Source organism: Dioscorea cayenensis, chromosome 12 (assembly GCF_009730915.1).
Source record: "Dioscorea cayenensis subsp. rotundata cultivar TDr96_F1 chromosome 12, TDr96_F1_v2_PseudoChromosome.rev07_lg8_w22 25.fasta, whole genome shotgun sequence".
Classification (NCBI taxonomy): Eukaryota; Viridiplantae; Streptophyta; class Magnoliopsida; order Dioscoreales; family Dioscoreaceae; genus Dioscorea; species Dioscorea cayenensis.
Genome location: NC_052482.1, coordinates 3,519,000 through 3,540,477, shown reverse-complemented (window position 1 = coordinate 3,540,477; position 21,478 = coordinate 3,519,000). Strand labels below are relative to the sequence as shown.

At 34.0% G+C, this 21,478-nt stretch overlaps 2 protein-coding genes across 3 annotated transcripts; one reads left to right on the top strand and one right to left on the bottom strand.

The window, feature by feature from the left end:
• The first annotated feature begins 4,987 nt into the window (after positions 1–4,987).
• LOC120274086 (pentatricopeptide repeat-containing protein At2g30780-like) lies at positions 4,988–12,578 on the top strand. 2 transcript variants are annotated; one of them, XM_039280837.1, is made up of 4 exons: positions 4,988–6,672; positions 11,147–11,246; positions 11,954–12,291; positions 12,412–12,578. In XM_039280837.1, the coding sequence occupies exon 1, from the start codon at positions 5,062–5,064 to the stop codon at positions 6,580–6,582; it is 1,521 nt and encodes a 506-aa protein (XP_039136771.1). In that variant the 5' UTR covers positions 4,988–5,061; the 3' UTR covers positions 6,583–6,672; positions 11,147–11,246; positions 11,954–12,291; positions 12,412–12,578. The 2 variants fall into 2 exon arrangements, with proteins under 2 accessions (XP_039136771.1, XP_039136772.1); XM_039280838.1 differs by lacking the exon at positions 11,147–11,246.
• Positions 12,579–18,810: 6,232 nt separating this feature from the next.
• Positions 18,811–21,030, bottom strand: LOC120273992 (gibberellin receptor GID1C-like). Its single transcript, XM_039280740.1, has 2 exons — positions 20,986–21,030; positions 18,811–20,354 (listed from the first exon to the last, which is right to left on the bottom strand). Exons 1-2 carry the CDS (start codon positions 21,022–21,024, stop codon positions 19,326–19,328), a joined length of 1,068 nt encoding a protein of 355 aa, XP_039136674.1. The 5' UTR covers positions 21,025–21,030; the 3' UTR covers positions 18,811–19,325.
• Positions 21,031–21,478: the final 448 nt, after the last annotated feature.

Below are 21,478 nucleotides of genomic sequence, written 5' to 3'. Positions count from 1 at the left end.
GCTATCACTTTCTTGAAGATGAGTTGTTTTACTTCTTCTATTGGTTTTGGAAATACTTCAAATTTCTCCATTCTTTGTTTTCTTTCTTCTAATAGAATTTTTTCAATGTTTTCAGAACCGGACCGGACCGGCCGGTCGGACCGGCAAAACCGGGAACCGGCCGGCAGTCCGGTCCGGTTCTGTAAAGGTCTGGGTCGATCGGGAGTCGAAACCCGGTTAAACCCACCGGTTCGGCGGGTTTGACCAAAATCGGGTTGACCCCGGTTTTCAATGTAACATTGCACATTTGCATGCCTTCCAGGCTTCCACCATCGAAGAGAGAGAGAGAGAGAGAGAGAGAGAGAGTGTGTGTGTGTGTGTGTGTGTGTGTGTGTGTGTGAGAGAGAGAGAGAGAGAAAGAGATGCTGGTGTTTAGATTCGTATGGGTTTAGAGAGAGAGAGAGAGAGAGATGCTGGTGTTTAGATTCGTTTGGGTTTAGATAGAGAGAGAGAGAGAGAGAGAGAGAGAGAGAGAGAGAGAAATGCAGGTGTTTAGAAGGTTTGGATTGAGAGAGAGAGATGCTGGTATTGAGAGAGAGAGGGAAAAGGGTTTATTAATATTATATATATATATATATAAATATTATATAATATATATAATATTATTAATGTTATATATAATATTAATATAATTATTACATCATCCGGTTCAACCAAATTGGGACATCCGGTCCAACCAATTGACCCATGACCCAATTGTTTAACCGGTTCACTTCCCGGTCTGGTTCTGAAAACATTGAATTTTTTTCATTTCTTCAGCTTCTTTTGTAATCTCTTGGAGTTGAGCTTGTATTTTGATATATTCTTCATTCTTTTGGGATATTTCAACTTCTAGAGATAGAAGATCTCCTAGCCTACCCTTCGTTTCGATGACGGAATGGGGAATAAAAAGTAAGGATGTGCACGGTCCAAAACCGGACCAGACCGGTTAAACGATTTTTTTATTATTGGGACCGGACCAGACCAAATAACAGAGAAACCCGGACCGGTCCAAACCGTTTTGGACCGGTCTGGTCCGGTCCGGTTCTGATTTGGACTGTTTTGGACCAGTTTGGTCCAGTCCGGTTCGGTCCCGGTTTCGGTTTTTATGAATTAAAATTAAATTAATAGAGTGGCCATCGAATATATAGAGTTAAAAACAAACAATCAGCTTCATCAACAATAGAAAATTTACATATATATATATATATATATATAGAGAGAGTTTAAGGTAAAAATAACTAAACAAGGCAAACTGGTCCGGTCCGGTTTGGACCGTGGTTCCGAAAATTGGAACTGGACTAGACCGGTCTGGAACCGGTTCCAAAACCGGACCGGACCGGTTAATGATGAAACCGGCCCGGTCCGGTTTACGGTTTAACCGGTTTTTTTGAACAACACTAATAAAAAGTTAAAAACTTTAGGGAGGGGGATGGAAATGAAAACTTTGTTTGTTTGAGAGAGTAATTCATTGGGAATGAGAAAAGTAGATAAGTAATTTATTGAAAATGAGAAAAGTAAAAAAAGAAGATAGTGAGTAATTACGTTTATGCCCTTAATATAAACAAATAATACTAAATAATATAGTGAGCTTTTGTTTAAGAATAAATAGTTTTTATTTATAACAATGTATTATTCATGTTAATTATTATAATTAACGGTTAATTAATTATTTTCTTTAATTATAAATATTTTAAATATCATTTATTAATTTTTTATATTTAAATTAATATTTAAATAACATATCTTCATTTAATAATTATTGGAATTAATTATTCTAATTATTAATTAAATTAATATTTTTTCAATAAAAATAAATTGGATTAGGGTAAAATTGAAATTTCCCTTGAAAAAATGGCCATTTCCCCCAAATATTTATTTATTTAATATAGAATTATTATCTAATTTTTTTAAAATTAATATTATATATATATATATATATATTAGGAGAGGGTAAAATGGACATTTCATGTCCATTACCCCTCCCTCCCCCTCATTCCCCCAATTTTGGGGGGAATGATAGTCACCCCCTATCACTCCATGGAGGGTAATCATAGCATCCAATGCACATCTAAACATGATTGTGTATTGGGATTAGTAAACATTCCCTCTAGAAGGAGATGATTACCTCCATCCAAACTGATGCTTAATTCTTCAGGGAAAAAATTAAAAAAAATTTGATAAATCAAAAGGACTTTTTAGTAAGTTAATTGCTGAAGGACCTCTCGCTAATTTCACTTTTTAAATTATTATTATTATTATTATTTTCAATTTGCTTAAAAAATAATAGCATAAATCCAGTTATTGGTTTGTGAGTATGATTACTAAATTTTCATGTAAACTAAAATTTTAAAAATTCACCGAATTTTACAATTAAAAAAAGTGGAAATTGCCAAAACAAAAAACCCCCTAACTTCACAATATTGTCAAAAACACCCTCTTAATTTGGCAATCCCTAAAAACACCTTTTTTTTAAAGTTAATGATTTTCAAACCCCCAAAAATTGTAATTGGCTATAACAGAGTTAGTTTTTAATTTTATGGATGAAATTACTCCTCACATAGGAAGTTGTGGCAGTGCAATCATGTGTCCGGTTTGAGAGGGAGTGGGGGATTATTGTTTTGGGTAATCCCTAGAGACAACCATTCTTGGCCTGGGTTATACTTTTTTTCTCTCTTCGCCTCCTCAGCTTTTCCATTTCCAAAATTATCTTTGCTTGGGCATCCTTGTCTCGAAGAAGAACTTCGCGTTCCGCCATTGTTCATAGAAGAATTCCAACTCAAGTATTCAGCATTTCATCAGCTCGCAGTCTAAGGTATTGAACCGAGGTGGACGCCGTTGAAGAAGTTGTGTTTATGATTTTTTTAAAACAATTTTGTTAAAAAAAAGAGATTTTTCTGGGTTGTTTTGTGGTTCTGTTTTTATTGAATGATATTGAAGTCTGCAGAGAGATTTATCGCCTAGGGTTTTGTTTTGGTTTTCATTTTCGTCTGTGTACATGTTCGAAAGAGATTTTTCGATTGTTATGCTGTGTAATGTTTACAATGTAAGTTTTCCTTTTACGTTGATACGGTTGCAGTTTTAAAATGAGGTTTTCGTTTAAGTAATGGTATTGTATTTAAACATTTGATTTATTTGTTTAACAATTATTGTTTCTGTTTAAAATGTGAGTTTTCTGTTTAAATCTTTATGTCTCCGTTTAAGAATTTAGTTTACCGTTTAAAAAAAGTTACTTTCCGCTTAAATTTGTCTGAATACTGTTTAATATATGGTTATTGTCGCAGGCTTGTGATTATGGTGGTCAACCTAGTTAATGGGCGATGCTACAGAGACGCCAGAGAGATGGTAAGTGATTTGATAACTAGAGTTTTATAAATATTGCTCTTTTAGTCGGGATTCTAACATCAAATTTTAAATCTCGACAGCGGAGACTATTCGACTATTGTGTCGATATGGACCTCGACGAATCGGTGACTCTAGCCTACCCCCTTGTTCACGACACTGACATCGTAAGGCAGAAACAAGGAAGTGTCTACTGCGCCGTCTACGTCAAACAGTTTATTGAACAGCTGCTCGACGATAAAAAGCTACGGTTACCGCAAGCGGATGTCCCATACTTGCGCTTAAAGTATGTTACCCGTATACTTAAGGAAGGGAGCGCAGCCGGCATCACTAAAAAGGGGGATTCGTCGACGGGGGAGAAAAAAGATTGATATATAATATTGTACAATAGAGTTACAGTGTAAATAACATTGTATATCATTTACATATCATAGTTTTTGTTTAAATATCTTTGTCTCTATTTAAATTCTTAGTTTTATGTTTATTTTTTGAAGTTAACGTTTAAATAAAAATGTCTCCATATTTAAAAAATCATTATCTTTGTTTAAATATCTCTGTTATTGTTTAAATATCATTGTCACAGTGTAAATTATTACAGTTTCTAGATAACTTTTTATTTATTTACAATACTGTTCTTGATTCTCAAAATGTTTAAGTAAAATGTTTAAACAACAATATCTTTGTTTAAATATCAAAAGTTGACACTCAAATAAGTTATTTTTTTAAAATAATTGTTTATTTACAATGCCTAGTCAGTTTCATTGCAATATCTACGGTTGAAAATGCCTTGAAAATGTTGTCCGATATCCAACGACAACACTTCAGATTGATCTAACGAGGAAGGAAGGCATACCACACCGTCAGGGTCACTATGAGGTGGAACAGGAGCGCTCTCAGAATCCGAATTCCTGCCAACACTTCAGTTTAAACGAAAAAGGTCAATGTTTTAAACGGAAACATAAAATGTTTAAACGGTAACTAAACATGTTTTAAATGGTAACAAAAATATTTAAACGGTAAGTAAATAATTTAAATAGAAACAAAATAATTTAAGTGGAGAAAGCAACATGTAAATGATAACACAATATATTTAAAAGGTAAATGGGATAATTAAACAATAATTAATTTCTACGACTATATAAACATAAAAGAGAAAAACTTTACAACGAGAAGAAATAGAATAAGAAGAACAAGAAGAAAAAGAAGAAGTAGATATAATGAGCCTTCTAAACTTTGTTTGACAAAAAACAAGCAGGAAGACAAAAAAAAAAATGCACAATTGTATGCATAGAGGTCGGACATGATGTGATTGGGCGATATTTTTCCCACCATTTAAAAGGGCAAAAATGATATTTCATAACATGAACTCACTTCAAGTGACCAATAGGGGTAAAAGGGAATTTAAACTATAACATGAGGGTTGCCCGGGTTGTGCAAAAGTTGGAGGGGAATTTTAGGGATTTTTGAATATCACGAGGGAAAGACAGTAATTTTTTTTAAAAAAAAACCATTTCTAAAAGTGTTTTTCTTTGATTTAAACAACCAAAAACAAAAAAAAAAAAGTAGGGGTGTAACTGCAATTAAACACAAATTTTTCAGTTCAATGCAAGAGAAACCAATCCAATAAAACCCTTTTCTCTCCTCATCAAAGCTCGCCGCCGCCGCCACCGCCGCCGCCGCCGCCGTCAGAGCCAGTCCGCCATGGCTCCGGCGAGGCATCTCCTTCTCCTCCGGCGATGCTCCACCACGAAGCTTCTCCTCCCTTTTCTCTCCCTCCATCCCCATCCCATCCCCAAAACCCTCACCCCGTCCTCGTCCTCCACCGTTCGTCGCTTCTTCTGCTCCGATGATGGCCTCTCCGATCTCCATGGCCGCATCGTCCTCCTCACCGAGAAGCCATCCTCCTCCGAGGCTGACGCCGACGCCATCCGATCCCAGCTCTCCGACCTCACATCTCGCCTCCTCTCCCTCCCAGACCCTGCCGACCCCTCTCAGATCCTCTCCTCCTCCCCTCTCCTCCCCTCCTTCGCATTTCTCCACCTTCTCTCCCTCCTCCGCTCCCGCCCTTCCCTCGCCCTCGCTGCCTTCGACTGGCGTCGCCACCATTCCGACTCCCTCTCTCCCCCGATCCACCCAGAGGAATACGCCAAGGCGATCACCATCGCTGGTCGCAACCACAACCCCGAGCTCGCCTCCGAACTCCTCACTGACGCCCGCAAACGTCGCGTGATCTCCACTTCCGTTTATAACGCGCTCATGGCCGCCTACATGTACAATGGCCTCACCAAGAAGGCCATCTCCGTCTTTGATGATCTCAAGCTTGATCCTGATTGTAAGCCCTCCGTTGTCACCTACAACATTCTCCTTTCGGTGTTCGGCCGATCTATGATGGTGACTCCCATGGAGGCTGTCCTTAGGACCATTGAAGAGTCTGAGCTCAGTCCCAATATCAGCACTTACAATACAGTCATTGCTGGGTATATTACTGCATGGATGTGGGACAAGATGGAGAGCACTTATAGGTTGATGGAGGAGGGACCCGTGAAGCCGGACAATCACACACACTTGTTGATGCTTCGGGGATATGCGCATTCAGGAAACCTTGAGAAGATGGAGCAGGTTTATGAGTTGGTGAGGGAGCATGTGAATGATAAGGATGTGCAGTTGATTCGGGCGATGATTTGTGCTTATTGCAAAAGCAATGATCCTGAGCGAGTAAAAAAGATCGAGGCTCTGAGTAAGTTTATACCAGAGGAGGATTATCGGCCATGGCTCAATGTGCTTTTGATCCGGGTCTATGCGCAGGAGGGGCTGATGGAGGCTATGGAAAGATTCATTTTTGAGGCTTTTCAGAGGAACACTATTGTTACAACGATTGGGGTGATGAATTCAATTATATCGGGCTACTTCCAGTGCAATGCAGTTGACCGGTTGGCTGGGTTTGTCAGGCGAGCGGAGTATGCTGGGTGGAGGTTGTGTCGGTCGTTATTCCATTGTAAGATGGTCATGTATGGGAAGGAGAAGCGGTGGGAGGAGATGCATGGTGTTTTGGATGAGATGGAGCTTTTTAGGTTCGATCCCACAAAAAAGACATACTTGATTATGTATAAGGCATATTCAGAAATTGGAAGGAGGTGGGAAGCTGAGACAGTAATTGGGAAGATGTGGAAACATGGTTTTGTTACACCTGCAGAAGTTGTCAATTCCTTGCAATCAACATGAACTAAGATTGGCATATTTTCATTGGTGCATATTGCCATTCACTCGACTGATTAGACCAATCAGCTCCTCATTCGTATAAAATTTTGCCAAGTGAGTGTCCTATAACTGTATTTTTACTAAATGTTTCACATTCTTTATGATCTTGCTATACATTGGCAATGTTGTTCATTTGAAGTATATTGCCTCGGTTTGTATTGTTCCTTGTAAAAATAAATTTATTGAATGGCAAACTTAAATTGGCCAATTCATGCGTCATAGCCACCCTGTCTTTTTTTTTTATGCAGCTAATTAACACTGTTGATTAATCATCAAACACCTAGATAGCTAGCTAGTACTTCAAAACTTCCTAGAAGATTCGGCAAACACCCTTTGATAATTTCAGACAGTCTGTATCATATGCTTATGATTATAAAGGTTGTTACAAATTTTGGTCTAAATTAAACTGCTTTGATCATTACCTTTTGATTTTGGCCACTACCTAACAAAATTTGATCATGCTCACGTCTTTGGTCTGAAACCTTCATTAAAATCATGAATAAGTATCATAGGAACCTAAGAGAAAAAAAACTAGGGGATTGTCCTCAATCTCCCTCTTGGTGGGGGGAGAAAGGAACCATCTTTGTTGGGTTATGGCTATTTGTAAGAATGCGTGGTCCATTTTGAAAAATGTATCTTTTTGTATGAAGGGAAATAATAAATATATTGTTTCTGCTGGCGTGAAACTCCCTAAAAATCTTTGCCTTTATTTCAGATGCCTCCCAACCATCTGGTAAAATTCCATCCCATACTTGACTATGGTTTAGCTTTAACTAGAGATATAAAAAGTCCAAGTCTTATAAGACAATAATTTGAATGAGGGAGAAATTTTTTTATCTATGGGAAGAAGGAAAGGGGAAAAGGTTTGAATATAAGGGAAGAAACAAAGCTGATGTTTGGAGTGATGGAATATGGGATCATCTTTGATTTAAGGTCATGTGTGGTTCGTGGAATTTGACATTCCACTATAGATTCACATGCTTGATGTGGATTACTTTGATGACTATGCTAGATTGAGTTGTTTTGTTCGCATTAGGATATTGACCATGCGTTATATTAAGTTGTTTGGCTTGTTAGATGGATACTTAGGAATATAACATATTTAATATGTGAAATATGTACATACATGCAATTTTTGGCAATACATTGTGTAAAACATAAAATAAATTAATAGCTAACTAAATAAGTAAATAACATTTTAAAATTAAAAAGATATAACTAAAAATCATTTGCATTTTTATTAAACGATGAAAATGATAATAAAAATGACCACACTATATATTTCAGTCAAAGGTGAAAAGTTAACAATGCAAGGAAATTTTAGTAAGTTAAGGGTATTTTGATAATTTTAATATGATAAAGATATTATGGTCATTAAGAAAATAAAGACATTTTGGTCATTTTAACTTGATAAGGGCATTTTAGTCATTTTAAGATAGCGACCTAGTGGACTTTGGCTGTGCAAGAAAGGAAAAATTTTATTTAGAACAGACAATATAGTTTTCTCTATCATATTGCATCTTTTATGCACAAATGAGAAATAAATAAAAAATGGAACAAATTGTTCAGACATGAGAAAACACTGTGAGGTGATTATTTTACCATCTAGAATGTGCTGTGCATGAGAACAACTGAGCTTGCATTTGGTGAATGGAACTTGGAATAAGCTAAATAATGTTCAAATTCTTAGAGTTCTGGCAATGGTGGGAGCCCAAATTTGATTACAGCAGGCCCATGCATAATGTCACACCAAATTTTCCTGTTGGTGCTTACTACTGGGGTTTATTGTAAATGCTGTACATGAGACATGGGTCTGGAAGTGATTCTTTATATTTATATTGATAAGTAGGGTGTAAAATAGTTGAGTTTCCTGGCCTTGCCTAAAGTTTAACTGGAAATTCAATGAGCTTGTCAAGTGCAGTGCTGAGTTGGGATTGTAAATTCAAGCTCTATAGGTCTTACTTCAATCGAGCGGCACTTTTTTTTTTTTTGAGATCAACACCTGGATTACTCATTAAAAAAAGAAGATAACATAGGGGGAGTGCTATTCTCCCAAAGCATGCGATCAGACAAAGAACAAGCAGCTTTTGCTAACGCATCCGCCACCATGTTTGCTGATCACCGGACAAACACGCAACTAACATTTGCCAAAGAAGAAAGAAAAGACACATACAATCAGAAGCAATCAAACCCAACTCAGAATGGACAAGTTCTGAATTGTGAATCGCTGTGATGACCATGACCTGTTGTGCATCTGATTCTAAATAAACATTACTAAAATGATTATCCTTCAACCAAGAGAGAGCCTCCCGAATGGTTAAGGCCTCCGCCAGCTCGACATTTAACACCCTAGCAATAGGAATAGCTGCCGCGGCAACCACCGACAAGTCCGGCCTTCGTAGAATCCAAGCCAACCCCGCGTGTCCCCCAATAGCTGAGACAGCAGCATCAGTGTTCATCTTTAGCCAACCTGAAGGAAGAGGAGACCACACTATTGCAGCCCCATGAGGGACAATATGCACATCCGATGCGACCCTTGCCCATTGCTCCTCCTGCCAATGATGTAAGAAATGATATGCGGAATTCGTCAAAACAGTAAGCTGCACAAATTTGCCCCTCCACAGCACCTCATTTCGGTGGCGCCATATACGCCAACATAAAATTGAGAACAAAGCACACTGATCATCCGTTAGCAATCGAGCGGCACTTTGCATAAGCTATATTTTGCACTAAAGCAGGGTAACCTTCAAGCTGAACATGAGTTTGCTCAAGAACAGTGGGTTTGTGGGATAAGTTATGTCATGTATTAAATAATATGCTTGTGGTGCATGATAACCTTGCAATCACATCCTGACTTTCTAAACAATGACGCTTAGAATAAGGTAATCACAAACTCAAAAGTGGCATTAAGCTAGAAAATGACCTTGTTCATCGAAATTACTGATTTTATTTGAAAAAATCCAGCTCTCTTTTACAGGTATTAGGACTTTTTTCCAAGAAAAGTTTGATAACAAATAGATGTGGCAATTAACATAACAAATGGAACTATCTAAACTTCTAGACTTTTCAATCAATCCTGACTTAAAGAGTAAATTAAAAACCAAAGACATTAGATCATTTTACACATTCTTGCTGGCTGAAAACATAAAAGAGCAAAATACCTTGGTCCTAAAATTCAAGAAAACACAAAACCGCAACCGTTAGACAACTTCTAATTAGTAGTATTGGATATGGACCTTTGGACTCTCTCTCTATATATATGTATATATTTTGAAATACCCTTGGCCGATAATCTGCCTTACTTTGTAGTTGAAATTGAACTTCTAGAAATAACAATGATCACAGAACTGAAACCACTGCTTATGTCTATCTACTCTATGCCTATTGACTTCTACATATATATTAAATATTAGAAGTAAAGTCAATATATTTTAGCCTAACATGAAGAAGCAATGCTTACTTGAGCTTGACTTATTTTATGAAATATTGGGTGTTTTAAGCCAAATTCAAGCAGCTCGATTGGCTTGTTTATTTGCATCCTATTAATTCTAACTCCTGGAACAAACTTGAACTTCATATTTGAATCCATGACCTGCTTATTGAATGCCTTTCTGACTGCGTGCCTACTGGCTTTTGTGTATAAGTATATATATTAAAATTGAAAATAAAGTCAATATATTTGAGCTTAACATGAAGAAGCTGCTCACCTGAGCTTGACTTATTTTATGAAATACCAGTTCTTTTTAAGCCAAATTCAAGCAACTTGATTGGCGTGTTCATTTGATATCCTATTAATAAAATTCTAAATTATGTAGCAAACTTGAACCTTGTATTTGAATCCATGACTTCCTTGTTGAATACCTTTGTTGTGAACGTTGCTAGTATTTAAATGCTTCAGAAGAAAGTGGCATCGTATTGGACAATTAAACTAGCAGATATGACCCTATCACTAAGCAATACTAATACAATGATGAACACATTAATCATTTGAAGTATGCTGGAGTCATTATATAAGATTTGACATAACCTATGCTTCTGGCAAAAAAAGAAAAAAGGGAAAGTGGTCATTTGTAATGGACCAATGACCTCTAGTGGCTCAAAATTTGTTAGGTGGACTCTTCATGTAATTTTCACTGAAAGGTAATGATAGTGAAATTTGTAAACTAATGTTTGAGTTATTATTCAAAGTCTGGTGTTTATTTGCAATTAGAACATTTTCAGGAGATTATTTGTAAAAATCCGTAACTCTTTAATGAAGTTGGTAGAGTGTATTATTCATAGTTGTAAATCAACTGTCTGTATCAGCTTGAACACTAAATCACATGGAAGTCTTCACCGTATTGGTCTGAACTCAGCAATCTAATAATCTGTTCTTTTGGGTGGTTATTTTTCAAATGATTATAAAGTCATTTAAGCAAACTCTACTGTTATCCTCATCAGTGGCTCTCATTTGGCTTTATATGTAGTAGTTCAAGTTTTCACTTTGGGATCATATGCCTTATTGCATTTTTCTCAATTTGTTTTGTAGTTACTGGTAAGATGGTAAATACCAAGGCCATGAAAATTCTCTCTGGGACCGATGGTGATAGCAGATAGTTATCTGAAGATTAGTCTCTATCAATCATGAGGTTCTTTACATTTTATGTCGAGTGATTGTGTTCAATTATCAATTTTATTGCACCTGACATCAGCTCAACTCAACATTATGTGGTGGTAGAGGCTTTTGAAATCTGGCTCAATCGAAAGAGCCATATTGATTATTTTGGCAAATTGATTATTTGATGTTTATTAGAAATGAATAAATGGGTCCTGATGAGCATGTGATAAACTGATGAAATCTGCTTGTTCTGCAAATTCCTCGTGTGATATGGATGTTACATGCACTCTTGTGAAGAGAAGCTGTTGCATGATTTGCAGTAATGCAGCTACAGTTAGAATAAAATAATTTCTATTTTGACGATCCATGAAATTGGAAATTTGTAATAAGGATTCACATAGAGCCAATTAAGACCATTGATTCTCTGCTTAAGTTCATATTCAGTTCTCAGATGTATTATTGAAGGTAAAACCAGTAGATTTAGTGAATCCTTTTGCACCAAACCCTTTCAATGCGTGACACATGACAATGCAGATGTATCTTTATTGCCACGCGGTTCTTATTTAACTGCGTGGTTTTGTCATATGCAGGCATTTTTTTTTCCTTCGGATTCACTTTAAAATTTAATTGTGCAACGATTAGTTTATTAAATCTGTTTATTTTTAAAAGCAAACTTGTTCAAATAACTTGGCCTTATTCATTTAATACTCACTGTGACAACCATAAATTGTTTTGCAGACACTTGAGCTAAATTGATTGTGAAGGTCCTTGAAGTATAAACACATCAACCATTATTTTATTTCATCATTTGTTTGTGCAAAAACAAAGACAGAGATCTCTACAGGAATCATCAACCATCATCCATTCAACAAGTTGACAGTCTCACATGGTTGCTGCCAACAGTGAGCAGTTGGCAGTTAATATGCAATTCCAAAATCTCCATCAATGATGTCTCTACTGAAATTGCTTCTGTGAATGATATATAATTTTTAAAGCCATTATTTGCCCTCTGCTTTGTTCATAAAATAAAGATGAAAATGAACATTGAGTTTTATCAGCATGTTACATGTATGCAGGTCAGGATCAAAGTCATTAATTTTTTGTAAATGCTTTCATTTTTAAACCTTTATTTTTTTTTCCAGTTTTTGTTTATGTTTTTGAAGAGTAATGCCTACACTTGGTATGTTCTTCACCAGGTATGAACTTCAAAGATTGCTGGTCAATCTACCACATGCACACTCCACATGGCTTCCCAGAACTCTGCAGGTACACCAACAGTTCCTTTTCTTTTAAATAATATGTTGGATGGTTGCTTTATCATTTGTTCTTTCTTTGACTACTAAATGCTTTTTCACATGTTGAATTCCTACTTCATTGTGTTCTTGTTCTATTCTTCACTTTTTTTTAATAAAAAAAATTATTCCCTTCCTTCCAAAATACATGTCATTTTAAGAAAAAAAAAATTATTCTAAAATAATTGTCGTTTTACAATATCAAGGCAATATTTATTTATTTTTTCTAATTTTACCCATTTCCAATTTTTTAAGTTATATTCCCTCCGTTCCTTTTTGGTTGTCATGTTTTGGAGCTCTTTTCTATTTTTTTTTACTTGTCATATTAGAAACTGTGCAGCATTAAATAATTTTTTTAAATTTATCATATTATTTAATGTACTTGTACAATTTTCAATAAATTAAAATCAACTAAGCATTAAATTATATTCTCTACTAGTGAGATTTTAAATAGGGGTAATTTTGGAAAGTAATGGATTTTTTTTTATAAAATATAGGTAATCAATTAATTTTAACTAATTTTTTTTAATCGGTGTGAATTAGTTAAATGTGACAACTAAAAAAGAACAGAGGGAGTTTAAATAAAGAGAGTAATATTTATAATCTCAAAAAAATATATGATTTTAAGAAAATGATAGTTTAGTAATTTTGTTATTTTTATGTTAAAATTTAGATAATTTAATGCAATTCTTAATTCTTGTGCAACATCTTTAAACGACATGTATTTAGAATCGTTGAGAGTATCTATCAACAATTTATTTATTTTTACTTGTGTGCACTTGCTCTTCCGATTTATCACTTGTTGAATTCTTGTTTCTTATGTTCTATCAGTCCTGGTTTTATGGATTTTTATATAGATGCTTTTGCAAAGAAAAAAAGGAAATTATATATATACCCTTGTATTGTTTTTTATTTCATATCTATTCCTGGAAAATTAAGACTCTTGCATGTGTACACCATGTGTTATTGTAATAAATTACTGAACTACTTAAATGCCTTTGAAAATTTTCTTGTGTGTATATATATAGATATAAAAATATCAAGATATAAATTTCTTTTATAAATGTTAATAAATTAACAGTAAGTTGTACCTTATAAATAAATGTATTCCATGTAATAAAAATATTAAATGTTCAGAGATGTTCACAAAGGCATTCATTTATTTTTCATCTGTCACACATAAAAGAAGTTGAACAAAGGTTATGTGTGTGATTTTGAGTGTCTGTGACTGTGGGGGCCTATATGTAAAACAGCCTTTTTTTAATAATATAAATTTATCTTCTCATTTGTCTTATCCTCTGGTCTAAAGATTCCCTGTCCATTTATTGTGTTAAAATTTTAAGGTATAATACCTTAATTGATCCCTCTATTTTTTTCTTTGTTTTTTTTAGTCTTTTTACTCAAAATGTTTTCAATTAATATCTCTATTTTTAAAAATATATCTACTTAGTTAAAAATGTTTCAAACTAGTCCTTCTATTTTTAAAAATGATCAAACTAGAGAGACTAAGTGGTCACATTTTTAAAAGTAGAGGGACTAGTTGGTAGCATTTTTAACTAAACGGGGATATTTTCAAAAATAAAGGGACTAGTCAGGAGCATTTCTGAGTAGAGGGATCAAAAGAGAAGAGAGAGAAAAGTACAGAGACTATTTTGATGATTATACTAAATTTTAATTAGGGTCTGTGAAGTGCAAGTATGACCCCAGAACTGTTTATGGAAGATGAGTTTAAATCTCAAATATATATAGTCATGTAGGTGAATGACATAGATATTATAGGATTCAGTTTTTTCCGTGTGCTTTTTCCTGTCTTTGATGTATGATTTATTCATATTTATTCAATAAAAAAATTTAAAATATAATTTTTAATTGTATGAAAATATGAAATTGTTTCACAAGTGATTCATTACTTGGTTTATTAGTCAAAATTTGTGTCTATGTTTTCCTCTTATTATTTTTAGGTTGTTTTTTATAATTTTATTTATTTATTTATTTATTTGTTTATTTTTGAAAGAACCAAATCAGTGATGCTGTTAGTCAAAATTTTGTTTATTTGTTTATTCATAAGATTATGCTCTATCGTTTTTGTAATTTTTTTTTGTTTTGTGTTTTTTTTATAAATTAATTTTATTTATGTATAAATTTTTATGATTTAAAAATCAATTAAAAGATTTTATTGAAAGATCAAATTGTTATTTACTTTCCTCTCTGCATTTATGTTTCAAGATAGAAAAGAAAATTTTAAGGTCAATCTTTATTTTTATAAAATTTGTAAATTAGTTTGCATCTTTGAAAATATATAACTAATAACTAAATAATCAACATTAATATTATGTATTTATATATTGTAATATGTTTAAAACGCTTTTTCTTTCTTTTTAAATTTTCACACTAAAGTAATATTTATCATAAAGAAAAACGTTTACAACACAATTTAATTTTATAAATAAAATAAAATAATAATAGAGAGAAGATAAGAATGGTTCTCCACCAATTTCCTCAAAATTTTAGATTTTTACATGAAAATAAAACTAGCTGAATATTAAGATAAAATAAAGTAATTTTTTTAAAATCTCTTCATACAAAAAAAAAAAATAATTGTATAATATTTTACTAATAAATTATTAACAAAATAAAATGTTTTATGATTATTATTTACCATGATTATATTAAATAAATAACTCTCAAATCTTATGTGAAATATACTTTGAAGAGAGAAAATAAAAATGAGAGGGTGATAAATAAAATAAATAAATTGAGGGGACCAAAAACAAGAAAATATCTATATTTTATATAAGATGCTAATAAATAAAATAAATAAATAAATAATCATCCCCACATAATCAATCAATTTTGTCTTTTTCCTTTCCATTATTTCTTTTGTCCACCTACCCACCTACACAATCTTATATATATTTATATATAAGTATACATATCAAGTAGGAAACTAGTGGCTATGGTGCAAAAAGAGTTGGTTTTTAGTTACTATTTAAGAGTCACTAGTATTCTTTCCCTCTTTATTCTTCTTCTTATTATTATTTTTATAAAAATAGGTTGAGGAGGAATAAACAAATAAGATTTAATATGACATATAAATAAAATTAAGTAGGAAAAAGTCACAAATTCCATTGACAGTAAAAATGGGGCGAATCAAATGTTTGATAATAAATAAACAATAGATAAAGATAATATTAGCACTCAGAAAATGGGTAATTTTTTGTTATAGAGCACCAAACTATGTCTTTTTTTTTTATTTTGGGGTCTAAACTTTAATTTGGATTAAAATTGTTATCCAGTTTCAATTTTGTTTCACCGAGCGGTCACTTGAGAGATTTTAGCCTATTTTTTTATGATGTATATATCAAAAATTCGCTGTCATTATATATATGACACCCTGTCTGTTCAGCTAATAATTCTATCTCATTTGCTGATAGAGAATTTCTGATATTACATCATCAAAAATAGACTGGAATTTGTCCGATGATCCTCCAGTGAAACAAAATTGAAGTTGAATAATCATTTTAATTCAAATTGAAGTTTAGACCCATAATGAAAAGGTACCATAGTTTGATGCTCTATCAAAATTTACCCCTCAGACAATAATATCAATAGCGGAATATCTATTTTAAGTGGCACTGGACTGTAAAAGTTGAATGCCTTAGCCAAATTCAATGGTACTTATCATATTATTAATAGAGAAAGTCCGAAGTGGCTTAATGAAAGTTCAAGTTTATATGAAGGAAAAACCACAATTTTTACGGCGTCTATGTTCATTTGATCAAATTAAAATATGTTTTTCTGATTATTCTTCGCTTAAAAACATATTCGAACAAAATGCATTTTTTGAAAATTATAGAATAAGTTTGTAACTACATAATCTTGAATTGGAAGCAACCTCAAATTGGTCAAAGAAAATTACTTTCAATATATCATTGTTTTTTTTTACTTATAAAATTTAAAATAAATTGAAATTATTGTACCATATTCACAAACCAATAAAAACTTTGCCTTACAATGGCTAATAAAACTTAAAAATTTAAGTAAACACAGTTGATTAGTGCTATGCTTTTTTTTTAATATTATTTGTCAGCATGCTTGCCACCCATATTAATGAAATATATATATATATATATATATATTCACAACTCAACATCTAAACTAAAAAAAACAAAAAAATGGGTGGAAAACAAACCACAAGACAAACCCTAATAATACTTAAGCAGTCAACCTAATACTGATCAAGACAAACCCTAAAAATATACATAGAAAAGAAAATTCTCACTTCATTAGACAACAAACCACAAGAAAAACCCTAATAGTAATTAAGTCAACCTAGAAAACTTACAAGTGGGTGGATGTTCCTTAGTGTGTAATGAGCCGGCCTAGCATATATATATATATATATATATATACCTTTGCTAAGGACTTAAATTAGTCCTTTATAAAGGTTTATGCCCTTTGGCTCCACATTGCCATCTTTTGTCTTAATTAATATAAATAATAAGGCACACTACTACAATGCAAAGCACCATTGTGCTTACCTTCTCATTAAACTATGTTCCTCTTCACACCATTATCTTAAAAGATAGAACTTGAAAGTCAATTGAGCAACAAAGAAGGAATCTCATGTCCCATTCATTGCCAAGTTTTCAATATATATATATATATATATAGTTATTTTTATTTTAAACAAAAATTTATTATTTAAAAAACTTGTCATTATATGTGCAATTTTTATTAGCCATTTTAAAGTAGGGGTTAGTATTTAATTCCTTTCCTTATTTAAATATCTAGAGTTCGAATCTTATTTATAATGTAATTTTTAAAATAAAAAATGATTACTTTTTGTTTGTTTGTGACTTAATTATATAAATATATATATATATATACACACATATGGATTTATAAAAAAAACTATAATTGTAGTTTGTACTTAAAAAGGTTCATCCTAATTAAACTAATTTTTGTCATTTTCTTTAGAGAATTTCTTAATTATCAAATACTCATTTTATGCATTAAAAGAATTTATAATAATTGAAAATTTCTTTGTATATAGGACAAACTACAAATGGATTAAATAAATAAATAAAAGAAAGGAATAAAAAAAATGCATGCACTTGGAGCATTTGAATACATCCAAAAGAGAACAAGAAGGTTGCCTAGAAATAAAAGTGGACCAAAGTGCTACCATTTATTTAACCCCAAATGTCAAGCTTCATGCTCATTTGAGTGGGTGGATGATGGCAAAATATATGTATTTTTACTACTTATATATATATATATATATTGTGAGGCTTTTGATATAGAATGACTCTCCTTTGTTTTATATTTTGCCACTCCTTGTTTTTATTTATTTATTTTTTTAACTGGGCAAATATGATAAACTTGCATATTTTTTTAAATATATCACACATTCTTACACTCCAAGCTTTTTTAAATATACCGTATATATTCTTACATTGCAAGATGAAGATTTGACTCTTGATCTTCGTCATGCAATGGGCGAAGATTCAACTCATGATTTTTGCCCATACAAAATAGACTCTATGAAGATTCAACTCTTAATTTTCGCCATGCAATAGACTTGATGAAGATTTGACTTTTGATCTTTGTCATGCAATGGGTGAAGATTCAACTCTTGATCTTCGTCATGTAATTGACGAAAATTCAACTACTGATTTTTGCCCATACACAATAGACATAATAAAAATCCGACTCTTGATCTTCGTCAAACAGTGGGCAAAAATATAACTCTTGATTTTTGCCCTATATGTAGGACGAAGATTCAACTCTTGATTTCTGCCCTTGTGGAGCGGACTCGATGCTTGTAGGCTAAGATATCGTTGGCTTTTCTCTTATTTAATTTTTGTTCAATTGAATGTTGTTTTAATTTGTTTTCTTTATATATAATATATAATAGCATACAAGAGCTTGATGTGGACCAACTACTTCAGAACTTAAAGTAACATCACCTACTTCAAAAGACTTTGATATATCATGTCAGCATCTCTTCTCATTATATTTGATTTGATATTAATTCCTAATAAACTTCATCAAACATTGTTTCAAACCTACTTTTAATCCATACATTAATAGTTCCTTTTTTTCTTCATAAATAATGAAAAGACTGAAATAAAATCAACAGAAAATCATTCAATCAAAAGGCACAAAAACATACAATGATACCTATTGAAGCGAACAAGAACAATTAATAATTACATGATATATCATGTCGACTAAAATACTGGATGTTTCAAGGGATTAATACTGCCTTTAAACATAAAAAATCCGACAAACTATCAATTCAAAACAAAAGGGAAAACCTTCTTATGTTCATTACTAAGAAATTCAAACAAGTGTTACAACATTATGTAGATATATATATTATATAGTTCACAACAAAATACATCATGGTTGTTTGCCATGTTGCTGTAATTAGAGCTATTACAAACATTAGCCAGGAGACAGGATCATCAGATTATATCACCTGGAGTAACTTGTCAGTAGAAATGAAGCAGAAACTCGGCTGCTTCTACGACAACAGACTCGAGTCATGCATGGATTCAATTCGATTCAATTCAAATTCAAATCGAAAAACAAACAATGTGCAGTAAAAAGCAACCGGTTGTGTCAAGATATGGAGCTTTGGTTTTGCACAAAGTTTTCCAGGCTAGAGCAGCAGAAATAGCAGCAGCAACAGCGGCAAGATGTCGAGCTACCGATATCTATGTCTATATGTATTATATATAAATATATATAGATATATATAGAGATATATATGTGTGTGAGTATGAAATGGCGAAGAGTTCTGTGTTTTATCAACAGTTTGAACTCACAAAGCACTTGATCTCCTCCATGACTTCATGAAAATGGTCAGTGTTGGGCAGTAAGTAGAAGCCGATGGTGGCTTGCTCGCGATAGACGAGCTTCACATCTTGATCGGCTTTCTTCAGCCCTTCGACAAAGGCTAGTTGCCAGTCCTGAATGAGATCCAAACCAGCAATGACAACAAGGCTTTTTGGGTAGGGAAGCCCTCTGAGATCAATACCATTGGGGCCAAATGGATTGCTGGCCGGGTGGTCTCGATCTGCCCCTTCGGGAAGGAATGCTTTCCAATACCAATCCCGGTCTTGCAGTGTGACGAAGTATTTCCCATCTAGTCTCTCCTCTGACTCTGTTCGAGCCTGTCCACCGAACATCGGGTTGAGAAGAATGTTGCCGGAGATAGTAATGCCAGACTCAATGGCCTGTACAGCAACATGATGTGCAATGTTTCCACCGGAGCTATCCCCAGACAGGAAAACCCTGAGCTTTGAATCCTTGCCGGAGTGAAGCCAAGGTTGAGCACAAGCCCACTTAAGTGCAGTAAAACCATCGTCATACGCACAAGGGTATCTATACTCAGGTGAGCGACGGTAATTGACAGAGACAACGACCGCATTGCAAAGAGTGACAAAACGTCGACAGAGTGAATCATAGATAGCAGTGTTGGCAGATGAGTGAGCGAAACTGCCACCGTGAAAGAATATGATTACAGGGAACGGGTCCGGAGAAGGACAGCTAATGAGGCTGGAGAATATGGAGGAGGTTGCAGGGGAAGGGGATGTTTGAGGGTCTTCAGTATCGGGGATAGGGGTCGGCCGGTAAATACGAACAAGGAGATTGGTGGATCGATCAATAAGTTGATCAAAGGAGAGGACACCATTGACAGGGGTGGCATTAGCTTGGACTTTCCGGTCGAGGAACTCGGCAAGATGCCGATTAAAGGTACCGTCAGGACGGCGAAGCATGTTGTAAGCAAGTTTAAAGTTGGAGATTAGCACCCATGTGTTCAAAGGCACAGCCATCTGTGTTTAATTTCAGCTCAAATTCAGTAAACTATAAATACAAATCATTGCATCAATGAACAATGAAATCAAACAACAAAACAATAAGAATGAGATTAATAATCAAATGCATAATAAGATCACAGATATGATTTGTTATCAAATGGGGATCAAGTACTTGTTTCTGATTGAATTGATTTGTTTCTGTAATTTGAGGGGGAAATTTTAAGGAGATGGAAAGGAATCAGATGCAAAGGTGTTTGTTTTATTGAGAATTCACAAAATCGAAAGGGATTAGGGCATCAAGAGATCAGATTCAGTAGGGATTCAAGCCCTAATTTTGGTTTCCGATTGAGAATTAAAACCCTAAAATAAAATCCGAGCAAATTGCTCACAAATCAGAGTCAAAGGCATCATCATATCCCAATAGAAAAACAAAATTTTTTTTCCCAAAAAAATCACATCTTTGTTCACTCAACCCCAAAAACAGCAACTCGATTGCATGAAAACCCTCAAAGATTCAAATCACCCCAAACCACGCCAAAAATAAATTAAAAAAAATAATCAAAATCTCTGAAATGAAAAGCCCTAAATTCAGACCAAAAACTCAAATAATCAAACCAGAAAAAAAGAAAAGGAAAAAGGTCAGCACCTTCGATTCATTAGCGTTGACCTCGTTACTCCCAGCCATGGCGAAACACAGGATCAAGAAAACCTAAAAAAGCTCCCGGCTTTTCTCATTACAGAGCTCCAAAAAAAGGGATCTCGACCTCCAATCCCTGCTTTTCTCTCCGTTGGCCCGCAAGTAACGCGGGTGTTCCTAACTTCTAAGCCAAAAACAAAGAGAAAAACGCCAGGAAAGCGAAGGAGGAGAAGGGTCCAAGGGAGAGACAGAGAAGGACAAGTGGAGAAGGGACTGGGGCTGGCGCTGGAGCAGGATAAGAAGGGTTGTCGAGGTCCGCGGCGCACGCGAGATAGCGCATGGCGGAACGAGAAACGAGTCGCAAAGAAAGAGAGAGAGAGAGAGAGAAAAGAGAGAAAGAAAGAGACGAAAGAGCCGACAAAACGGGCGGCTCAAAAATGAACTATTTATGTGGGTCCCACACACAACCCCCTTCTCTCCTATTGATGGGTCCCACTCTTCT

What these genes read in the sequence shown, in the direction of transcription:
- LOC120274086 (XM_039280838.1), top strand. Translation starts at nt 5,062, where the DNA reads ATGGCTCCGGCGAGGCATCTCCTTCTCCTCCGGCGATGCTCCACCACG.
- LOC120273992 (XM_039280740.1), bottom strand. Translation starts at nt 21,024, where the DNA reads ATGGCTGGGAGTAACGAGGTCAACGCTAATGAATCGAAG. An exon ending in TCAACGCTAATGAATCGAAG is followed by an intron (nt 20,355 to 20,985) that starts GTGCTGACCTTT and finishes AATTAAACACAG; the next exon opens with ATGGCTGTGCCTTTGAACAC.